A 12,383-nucleotide genomic window follows, 5' to 3' on the forward strand; every position below is an offset into this window, starting at 1 on the left:
CTGAGAATAAAATTATCCCGTGATACAGAAATAATTTTACTCCACCAGCAAATGTTTGTTTGAGCTACTATAAATGGCAGCCATGATGCTGCTTAAAGTAATCCCATAATGCAGATAATAACTGCAATACCAGCAATTCAAATATTTATTAAAAGAAACCAGTGCTAGTGGGGATGAAACCACCACTAGCACCATAAAATAAAGTGAAAAACAAATGGAAGAAAGAAAACCAAAGTACTTATCTTGCCGAAAAACCTAGGTCTCGTCAGTGGGAGCCAGACGCAGAGGTGGTGATACTAAGATGGAAGTAATGGAGCAGTCATATTTCCATATGGCAGTTGCCAAAAGGTGTCACACCTTATTATTAAAATTCTCTGGATTGGAGATAAGTTGATGGAAGTTTTTACACTTGGCTATGCTACCAATTATATATTTGGTTTAATCCTTTATCCAAGTGTAAGCAAACAAAATTTGCACCTGAAGTATTTTCAGCACTGGGGCAGCTCGTGGCAAAGGTGGCATAAGCTTTCATCACTTGCTTTAGTATCCCATAATGCAAATCACATATCCTTGCGGACATGTATAATGCTATGCATTAAGGGAAGGGTCACTACTCAGACCGGTTTCGACCTTTGAGGTCTCATCAGTGGTAGTGACCCTTTCCTTAATGCATAGCATTATACATGCCTGCAAGGAGATGTGCTTTTTATTATGGGATACTAAGGCAAGTGATGAGACCATATATCATCTTTGTCACGAGTTGTCCCAGTGGTGAAAATAGTTCAGGCATAAACTTGATATGCATGATGATGATGATGACCTTTAATATTCAGATACTCAATTCTTTGTACATACATTTTATCTTATTCACTAATTTATCTCCTTTATAACTATTTAATTATTTATTAATTTCCTGTGTACTGCTGTAACCTGTGTTATGGTACAATAAGACCTTTGCTAACCTTGCACCATATAACCACAAATCAATCATAATTGATTAATATCAGCTATTTGATGTAGCAAGAGTCAGTTATATCTAGGAAACAGTTGATTAATTGATTGATTTATGGTTTTACAGTGCCAGGTCTTACTATTCTGGTGTCCACATACTGAAGCTAGTCATGTATATTTGTGAAGTGATTTCCAAAATTTGCCTTTTTTTTCCTGCATGTAATCTGCTTTGCTTTGCTTGACTTTTCATGGTTGGTAAGGCAGACTAAAATTGGAAGAGACAAGGAATATATAATACTGAATTCTTTACTCAGCCATATCAATACGGAATTTCATCCGCCTCATTTTGCAAACTGTGATCTCAACAGTGCCCCTTACTTATCACTACTTGGACTCCATTCCGTCACACTTGGCAGAATAGCAACAGTAAGACTGTTCATCAACTGAGTTGGATCTCCAAAAGCATTACCATTAAACTCAGTCCAGTATGTTATCTCACAAATGGTTCAATATGTAAAATAGTTTTAAAGCAGTACTCCGGAAAAGACAAAATACTAGGTTTCTCCAACTGTGAAAAGTCACTCATATCTGCATGGCAAGCTGAATCTCTCTTCTGAACTTTAAATATGGTTTTTGACAACTTTACGCTTCTAATAAGCAAGGTGATGAAGCTCCTCTTTTCCTTTGTACTGCCTAGTACTACAGAGGCTTGGACGGTTCTCTGAAGCTATTGGCATCACACGTTGATTCCTACTAACAGTAGTAGGGACACCTACAGTTCCTAACAGAATATAAAATTTCAGCTGCTTCCATTTGCATCCTCTTTGGCTACCCCCCCCCCCCCCCCCCCCCCCCCAGATTCATTTACTGTTCTCCTACCAGCTAATTTTGAATTTCTTGATTTCCTTTTATTTATTTATTTATTTTTATTTTCTTCAGTTCAACCCTTTCTGGTAGTGAGGTCACCATCCTTGGAGATTTTAATACTTAGAGCTCCAGCTTGTTTTCTTTAGTAAGTTGCACAGATCCAACAAATAGAGATGCCAATGCATTACTATCATTATATAGGAGTGGATCACTGAAGGCAGGTTGAGTTGTAGTATTCATATGCTTCAAAGGAAAGACCAAGCCTCTATGATATCAATCACACCAGATGGTAGCTGTTTCATCACTGTTTGTAACACCACCAGCATTACTTACCTTCTACATCCATCTTGAAGAACACAAGAAATATATCTGCCACCACAATTATGGTTAGTCAGGTCTTGCTGACAATGCTTTGGACATCATTCACTGATTCAAATGGAGAAAAACTATTATTCTTTACTGTAGCAAACACAAACATGACAGTTTTTTGGAATCAGCAGTGGATTTACAAAAAGCAGCCAATAAGCAGCTTAACAGTTAAGAATTGGGAAATAGTATATTGATTGGATTTTAATGGTATAGATGCGAATACAGATTGATAAGAAAATAACTATTTATTTACTTAATTGCTAATATTTCGCTGGTATTCTATCCAGCATTTTCAGAGCACACAAACAAAGTTTGTTACAGTAGCGAGACAACCACAATCTGGTGTGACAGTGGGACTAGCATGCAGCACAAAGACTAAAGTCCTAATTAGGCACCATCTAAGTTGGGGGGGGGGGGAGAACGAGAGAGAAAGCAGGTATTAATTTGGTCTTAGGATGACTGTCTCCCAAATCTTTGGTAGATTTATACAGCCATACTTGTTGAAGTTTGGAGTATGTTTCAAGGCTTCTGTTGATTCCAGGAACAACCTCTCTGACTTGTAAAAGCTTCTGTGCAGCACTTTTGTTTTTTTTCCAATTGATGCTGTGCACGGGAGTATCCAAAGCATGTTCTGCTAGACCTGACTTCCCATAGTGAAAGTGTCGGATATATTTTTTGTGCTCACTGAGGTGGATGTCCACAGTTTTTCCTGTCAGTCTGTTACACATAGGTGTTGGAATGCAGTTTGTACTAATTAGCTGAACCATATGCACTCATTCAGATCGTGTCAGACTTGGACCAATTGCATGAAGCTTTAACTTTTTTTTTTATGAAGAATTCATTTGTACAAATGGCATCATATTTTTGTGCATATGTTGTTTACTAATTTATTTGTTTATTTTTTATTACCTTGTGTGTTTGTAACTTCAGAATTGTACATTGTGCCCTTTTCATGCTGTGCCATTCAAGCTGAATTTTTTAGGAAAGCTTTATCATGATAAGAAATGGATGCATTCCAAATTTGATTAAAATCAGAATTTATTGTGTCAATAAACTACAACCAACCAATCCTTTCTGAATTGGCACTAGGTTCATACTATCTCAGCACCTTTCTCCCTTTTTTAATATATGCTCATGAGCCAAAGCATTATATCCACCTAGCTTTTAATAAATTTAGTTTAATCCTTTATCCAAGTGTGAGCAAACAAAGTTTGCACCTGAAAATATCTTCAGGACTGGGGTAAGGTAGTACAACACTGGGCAACTCGTAGCAAAGGTGGACCAAGCTAGCTTGTTTCCAGCCAAACAGTTTGTTGGAAAAAGGCTGGTGTAGCAATATCCTGGTGTGATTATTTTCATAGACATCATTGGATCCTCTCATTCTGTTGAACATATCTTGACTGCTAATTCTTAACTGGGGATTGTTTTGGACTAGGTATTGTTTTTTTACATGGTGACAATGTGGCTTGATAGATCTAGACTCTTCCAGCAAGACAATTCCCCCATGTCACAAAGCTTGCATTGTGCAAGCTAAGTTTGAAGAGCATATCCAAGCATTCCATGTTCTCTCTCTCTTTCTCATCTCCCTAATTCTTCCGATTTGAATCAAACATTTGCGGGATCGCGTGGAATGGAGCATTCACTGATCAATGCCACTGCCTTGTCTCTTGCTGATCTCCAGGATGTTATTCTGTCTAGTTGATCCAGAATACCTCAGGCCACCTTCTGTGGTCTAGTGGAGTCAATGTAAAGATGAGTGCAAAGGATTATCTTTGCCAAAGGAGGTCCAACGTGTTACTAGGTATGTGATCATAATATTTTGACTCATGAGTGTATTTAATGTTTTTTTTTAATGAGATATCAGTTAGTTATTTAAATGAAGTAGGTAAAACAGTGAAGGAATAAATTGTAAAAATCAGTTAATCATTGCAAACTGTTGTGTTGGCAGCATTTTACTTTCTTTTCCATCACAATATAGTTCTGCTGGCTGTTTACTTCATCTCTGTGGAATTGCCACAGAACCTTCAAACAGCACTATATTCCATATTTAGTCAAAACTGGTTGAATGATTCAATCTTTAGAGGTGTGTTTGCCAAGAAAAAGACCCCCCCCCCTTATTTTTAATATAATTAGGCTGAGTTTCTTTTTGAGACCATCATTCTAGATTTCTATCAAAATTTAATCAAAATCAGTTGGATGAAGAAATGTGTAGAGATCTCTCTCTTTTTCTCTCTTCATTTTTTCATTATTGGATCAAACTTCTCACATCAACATTAAGAACATAAAAATAATTACATTCCAAATTCAATTTAATCGGTTCAAAGATAACTTTAGAGAGATCTGCAGAAGAGTGTCTTCTCTCCATTTTATTCTCCCTTCATTTTACTCCATCTATGCTGCATTTCCAAGGAGAACATTCAGCGATGTGAGAAACATTTGTTCCAAATTTCGATAATAATATGACCAATAGAGAAATGTTATATGGGGAAGAACAAAAATGACTTTTTTTTTTTTTTTGGACTGTTGGTGTTATTTTGAATCCTCTATAGCTTTTTTTTTTTTTTTTAATTAGAATTAAAACTTCAAATTTGATAGGCTACATCCTGTTAATTAGAAGTGACAAATCACTGTCTTGTTGGAATTATTTCATTATGTTATTTATGTTTTCCTGCTTTTTATGCATCATGAGAGTAAGAGTCATGTCTTTATTAGTTGCTCTTCACAACTGACAGTTCATTCTGAAACTTAACTTTAACATTTATATACAGCCTATACTTGACTTATGATGTATGCAACTTATGACAGCCATCCCAGTAACTTCTTGAGCTTCATTCCAACTCCAATGCAGATCACACACATCAGTCTTAGAAGTCCATCTCAATTGTCCAGCCATTGTTGTTTAGGTCTCTCCTTACTTCTTTTTGCCTGGTAGCTTCATCTCCAGCACTCTCCTTCCCACACAGCTTTTGTTTCACCACATAACATGACCAAACCACCTCAGTCTTGATTTTCTAATCTTCCTAGATACTTTGGTTACCTTCATTGTTCTCCAGAATCAGTGAGTTTTTGATCTTTTGTAATCTTGTTATACCACTTAGAAGTCTCATCTTCTCCCATCTCTTGGTCATCTGCCAGGTCTCACACCTATACATCTGCACTGGTCTTACTATCATTTTGTAGATCATTCCTTTTAACTTTGTACACAATTTTTATCATACAGGATACCTGAAACCTTCTTCCAGTTTTCCACCTGATTAGATCCTCCTATTGAGTTCTGAGCCCATCGCTTTGGACACATGATCCTAGTTATGTGAACTAGACACTGCTGCCACTTTGCTACATTGTTCACGTTCACCAAATACCACTTCACTCCTGCATATTGTGGATCAGGCTGTTATTGCTGCTGTCGAGACATTTAAGAGATACTTTTACTCAGATTATCGCTGCTATTTGAGGGTGAGAAAATCCAAAAAGCCTTTTGGAAGGTATGAATAGCATTTGAAAGAAGTGGCTGAAAATTTATAGTCACACATCCACAGGATTTGACAAGACAAAGCAAGTTTTACAGCAATTGGTGACAAGATAGTTCTGCTAAGGAGCTGGAGGTTGAAGATGTAGAACAGTTTGTGGAAGTTGAGGAAGAAGAGCTCTCAAATGAAGATTACAGAAAGTTGTAGAAGAAGAAAGAGAACAAAAAAAAAAAAAAAAAGCTGACCCCCCCCCACCGGGTCATAGTGATAAAAAAAAAAAAAAGTGGCCGAGGCAGTTGCCTCTGTTAATAAGGTAATTCATTTGTTTGAGGAAATGGATCCTAATGTGGACAGAATGGTGCAAACTAAGTTGGATGTAACATACACATCTTTAAAGAGATCCACTTCTACTCTCACTTCAATCCCCTATCTTATGCATCTTTTACTGGTAAATGTGCACTGTACACTCATTATTCATTGTATTACTCTATACAGTAATTTTATGTTATAATTGGTGCATCTATTAAAAAGTTTTCCATTCAGGCACATTATTTTTTAATATATCATTATGGTTATAGTGATTACCAACTTCTGATGTTTTTGACTTATGATGGGATCATTGGAAAAGTTCAAGCTTGAGTTGTGTTTTTTTGCAATATGCAAATAGTTCGTTCTTTTCATGCTTTTTAAGCAAGGTATTAAATAGAAAACTTTCCATACTTAAGGATTGTAAAAGTTCAGAAATAAAATTATCTAGTAATTTAGTAAGACTGAAAACTCCTAATCTTGAAATCTTGTAATATCTCTCTTTGTTGGAAGTAAATTGGTTGTAAGGTGAGGTAAGGTAAGTAATAATAAAATGAATAGCAATGTAAATAATAATTATAAGTTCTTTCTCATTTTTAATACATTGTTCTGTTTGTATTTAAAGCATGTTATGTATCTTTTATTTATTTATTTATATTTTAAGGTATGGTCTTTACAACAGGGTCCTCGTGTTGCAGCATTTAATGTTGGTAGGTCTGGAAGGTAATGTTACTGTTTTACATGCACAGATATAGTATGTAATAATGTTTTTTATCATTTTGTAAGCATTTCTGATTTTGAGTAATTGTCTTTCCAACTGAGACTGATTTTATAAAATATGCATCCAGAAAGATAATAATAAATTTAGTTTCATTTTTTATCCAAGTGTGAGCAAACAAAGTTTGCACCTGAAAGTATCTTCAGGACTGGGGTAAGGCAGTGCAACTCGCTGCAAGGGTGGAGCAAGCTAACAGCACTCCTATCTCAGTATCTCCCATAATGCAAAACACATCTCCTTGTGGATATGTATAATGTTATGCACTACCCAGACCAGTTTCGACCTTTATTGAGGTCTCTTCAGTCAGAGCCAGGCTCAGTGTTGAAGATACCAGGCAGAAGCATTAGCAAGGTCATCTCCACCTATAGGAGTTGCCAAAAGGTGTGCCGCCTTTTTATTAAATTATTTAGAGAGAGATGTTGAAAGTTTATTTTTCACTTGGTTAGACTATAATAAATTTAGTTTAATCCTTTATCCAAGTGTGAGCAAACAAAGTTTGCACCTGAAAGTATCTTCAGGACTGGGGTAAGACAGTACAACACTGTGCAACTCGCTGCAAAGGTGGAGCAAGCTAGCAGCACTCGTATCTCAGTATCTCCCATAATGCAAAACACATCTCCTTGCAGATATATATAATGTTATGCATTAAGGGAAGGGCCACTACCCAGACCAGTTTCGACCTTTATTGAGGTCTCTTCAGTCAGAGCCAGGCTCAGTGTTGAAGATACCAGGCAGAAGCATTAGCAAGGTCATCTCCACCATAGGTGGAGATGACGATGTGTTGTTCTGCCTTGCCCCAGTACTGAGATACTTTCAGGTGCAAACTTTGTTTGCTCACACTTGGATAAAGGATTAAACTAAATTTATTATAGTCTAACCAAGTGAAAAATAAACTTTCAAAACCTGCAGAAAGAGTTCTCAAAGATGGATATAATTTTTGAGAATGGTATGTAAATAATTTCCTATAAATGTTATAATTGGAAACTGGTCTGAGTAGTGGCCCTTCCCTTAATGCATAACATTATACATATTCACAAGGAGATGTGTTTTGCATTATGGGAGATACTGAGATATGAGTGCTCTTAGCTTGCTCCACCTTTGCAGCGAGTTGCCCGGTGTTGTGCTGCCTTACCCCAGTCCTGAAGATATTTTCAGGTGCAAACTTTGTTTGCTCACACTTGGATAAAGGATTAAACTAAATTTATTATAGTCTAACCAAGTGAAAAATAAACTTTTAAACTTTCAAAACCTTGGTTTCATTTGCATTTTTATTTAATACCGAATTTGGAAAAATGATTTGAACTAATATTAATATATTTCAACTAGGTAATTTCAATGAATTAAGTATTGATAATCAGTATTAAAATTTTTCAAAAATTTTGCTTTTTGTTTAACTTTAGGTTAGACATGAATTGTCTAACCATTACATTCAATGAATGTAAATTTTGCTGAAACCTCTCAGCTCACACTTTTAACATCCTACACTAAATTGATTGGAAAGGCACCTGTTCCTTACACCATACAAAATCCTGGTATAAAAGTAAATTTAATAAAGCCTGTGAATTGATCAACCATCTTAATGTTAAACAATAATGATGCATAAAAACCCGAAGAATTTGAATGGAACACATTCATCCCACATAAGTTCTTTCAAGTTTTCCAGCAAACATGTACTTTAGGACTCCACCATAGGTGGATATGACCTTGCTAATGCTTCTGCCTGTTATCTCCATCTCTGGCCTGGCTCCCACTGAAGAGACCTCCATAAAGGTCGAAACCGGTATGGGTAGTGGCCCTTCCCTTAATGCATAACATTATACATATCCGCAAGGAGATGTGTTTTGCATTATGGGAGATACCGAGATAGGAGTGCTGTTAGCTTGCTCCACCTTTGCAGCGAGTTTCCCGGTGTTGTATTGCCTTACCTTAGTCCTGAAGATACTTTCATGTGCAAACTTTTTTTGCTCACACTTGGATAAAGGATAAAACTAAATTTATTATAGTTTAACGAAGTGAAAAATAAACTTTCAAAACCTGCAGAAAGAGTTCTCAAAGATGGATATAATTTTTGAGAATGGTATGTAAATAGGTGGAGATGACCTCATTTCTTATAAATGTTATAATTGTGTATATTTTTAGATTCCTTTTTGTATAATGCATAAAGACCTATTTAATTCATTTTGTCAATTGCAAATTATTCTGAGATTCTTGTCAGGTTTTATTAAAATTTGTTATGCAGAATCCATAAACAAAATTTGTGGAATCATTTTAATGTTTTGTCCCATGTAGATCATTTTCAAGGGCATAACAGAACATTAAAGGAGCAGAACATGTCAGAATTATATATTGCAATAAATGTGTCATGGAAATGGAAAAATTTTAGATTGAATGTATATCACAAGATTATATCCACATAGTTCAAAATTGGTTTCATTTGCATTTTTATTTAATGTCGAATTTGGAAAAATGATTTGAACTAATATTAATATATTTCAGCTAGGTAATTTGAATGAATTTAGTATTGATAATCAGTATTAAAATTTTTCAAAAATTTTGCTTTTTGTTTAACTTTGCTGTTAGACACAAACTTGTGTAGCATTTGACCAAAACATGAGAATCTATCAATGAAATAAATAGCATGAATGTGAAATCCTTTCTTTCATAGTTATACAGTGATCAGCATTCATTTGTAAAAATCATGGGAAAACTACTGTGTTATAATAAAACTTCAGTTTAATATAAACTAAAATAATCACTCGACATTTTGACCTTCATATCAAGATCATCCATAAATAAAAGAACACAAATGACACATAAAATTTAACAATTTTGCTAAAACTCTCAGCTCACACCTTTTAACATCCTACACTAAATTGATTGGAAAGGCACCTGTTCCTTACATCATACAAAAACCTGGTATAAAAGTAAATTTAACAAAGCCTGTGAAATCTTGATCAACCATCTTAATGTTAAACAATAATGATGGCATAAAAACCCGAAGAATTTGAATGGCGCACATTCATCCCACGTAAGTTCTTTCAAGTTCTCCAGCAAACATGTACTTTAGGACTTCAAGCAATAATTTTAGCCCTTATTTGTCACCATCAATATTGTTTTTGTTCTAATTTATCTGTGAGTAATTATGCGAGAGCACATTGCTCTCTGTCTTAATATAAGCTAGAGAGCTTATTTCTTAATGATTTGTAACCAAATAGATAATGGCTTTAATGTAGTAAGGGTTTTATTTATTTTCATCAGAGGTCAGGCTGTTGACCAAATTAGTGAGACTTTAGCATACTATGCAGATTCTAACGTAGCTTGTTTCTTTGTACATACAGAACTTGTGTACTTCAGATGATGACCTTGATGTGAAAGTCTAAATGCAAAGTGATTATTTTGGTTTATATTAATCTGAAGTTTTACTATAGCACAGTAGTTGTTTCTGTAATTTTTAAAAATGAGAGCATTGATATAGAGTATAAGATAGTTGATATGTTTCATCCACCATAGTTGACTGAGTGGTTAATCTGCCCATTTGTAGTGAGTGAATTAAGCAAACTGTGTGTGTGTGTAGTATATAAAAAAATAGATCAGTGTCGTGCATGTATGTACTATATAAATTTGATGACTGTAAGAAGTGAGTCAAAAGTTATGTTTTCCATGAAAATAGTGGAAATATTGACAATTGTATAGAAAGGCTTATTGTTCGTCATGCATGTTTATTAATCTTGAGGTATATATTAGAACATAGACTGATAAGTAAACAATTAATTTATTTACTTATTGCTGATATTTTGCTGGTATTCTAACCAGGATCTTCAGAGCACAAAAAACAGTTTGTCACATTGCACGAGACAACAACAATCTGGTGTAACAGTGGGACTAGTTAGAACAATTGTAGCTACAACACAAAGCCTAAAGTCTTAATTAGGCATCCTCTATGTTAAAAAGAGAGAGAGAGAGAGATAACAGGTATTAGTTATGTCTTAAGATGACATGACTATCTCCCAAATCTTAGACAAATTTATACAGCCATACTTGTTGAGGTTCGGAGTATGTTTAAAGGCTTCTGTTGATTCTAAGAACAATCTCTCTAACTTGTAAAAGCTTCTGTGCAGTGCTTTAGTTTTCTTCCAGTTGAGCCTGTGTGCAGGGGTATCCAAAAGCACGATCTTCTAGACCCGACTTGCCATAGCAATAGTGCCGGATGTATTTTTTGTGTTCACTGAGGCGGATGTCCACAGTTCTTCCTGTTTGACCTAGTAAGCTTGATTACATGAACAAGGTACCTCGTAGACTCCTGGAAAAGAGAGAGAGATGCTGTCTTTGGGTGAATGGATGAGAGTAGCCAATTTGACATATGGTCTAAATACGGTGCGTAGTTTATGTTTATTGAGCACTCTAGATATCTTTTCCGATGTGCCTTTAATATATGGGATGGTGACTGTTTTGTTGTAGTTCTCTGTGGCAGACAGTGGGGGAGAGGCTATTTCTGGGGAGCATTTAGTATTTTGTCTATCTTAGGGGGGGGGGGGGATTATAGCTATTGGCTAAGGGTGGGACATAAGTGAGCGAGTTCAGCAGCAAGCATTGTCATTGGAACAAATTGCTCTTGCTCTGTGGGTTAGCATTTTTAGGATACCATACTACTGGGATGGGTGATGGTGTGATTGTTTATGTAAATATCTTCCTGTTTGTGTGGGTTTTCTATAAACTGAGAATGATAAGGAACCATCTGGAAGATGTAAGATTAATGTATTCTGGAAGGGCAGGCAGTTGTTAGCTTTCAGTTCCATTGTAAAGTGGATTTTTGGGTGTTGGCTATTTAAATGTGCTAAGAATGTATCCAATGTGTCTGGGTCATGTGGCCAAATAGCAAGCACATCGTCAACATAACATAGCCAAAGCATTGGTTTGAGAGCAGCTGTATTGATAGCTAGCTTTTCCAGGTGTTCTATGTAGAAGTTGGCTAAGGGGGGGGGGGGAGCCCATAGCTGTCACATCTAATTGTTTGTATATTTTCCCTCTACATGTAAAATATCCTGCATGTATTGTGAATTTAAATAGTTCAAATATATCAGGGGGAAAGTGTGACTTTAACAGATCAAGGGGTTTCAATTAGTAGTACATTTGTGAATAGTGAGGTGATATCAAAACTCACCATTATGTAAGAACTTTTTAAGGTATGGTTTTCTAATATAATTTTTAGGTGGGTAGAATTTTTGACAAAGGAGAGAGAATTGTTTGTGAGAGTGGCCAGTAGCTTGGCTAAATGTCTAGCCAGTTTGTATGTGGGACTATTTATACTATCCACAATAGGGCATAAGGGTGTACCTTGTTTGAATTTTTGGTGCTCCATATAACCTGGGTGTTTTAACATGGAAGGGTTTGAGCTTGTTTACTGTTTCTTTTGGCCAGGAAGTGCCTTTTTTTCAGTAATTTATGCACCTATTCTTTTGTGAGTTGGTGGGATCTCGATCTATAATTTTGTATGTTGACTGATCTTCTAGAAGTGTGTGCATTTTCTTTTCATATTCCATTGTATCCACCACCACAGTTGCTTTCCCTTTGTCTGCTTTGGATATGATAATGTGGTTATTATTATGTAGCTCTTTTAGAGCAATGATTTCCTTATGTGGGAT

The 12,383-nt window shown here is 35.7% G+C and overlaps 1 protein-coding gene across 2 annotated transcripts in view; it reads left to right on the forward strand.

The window, feature by feature from the left end:
- Nucleotides 1–12,383, forward strand: part of Rab3-GAP (Rab3 GTPase activating protein) — a 732,105-nt gene that overhangs the window by 283,948 nt on the left and 435,774 nt on the right. For both annotated transcript variants that reach the window (XM_090399255.1, XM_090399256.1), the window contains one exon: nt 6,628–6,686. In XM_090399255.1, coding sequence (XP_090255381.1) covers nt 6,628–6,686 — 59 coding nt within the window. The remainder of the gene's footprint in view (nt 1–6,627; nt 6,687–12,383) is intronic.

The sequence above is a fragment of the Typopeltis vanoorti genome, chromosome 10, assembly GCF_054136105.1.
Source record: "Typopeltis vanoorti isolate ZY-2024b chromosome 10, IOZ_Tvanoo_1.0, whole genome shotgun sequence".
Taxonomy (NCBI): Eukaryota; Metazoa; Arthropoda; class Arachnida; order Uropygi; family Thelyphonidae; genus Typopeltis; species Typopeltis vanoorti.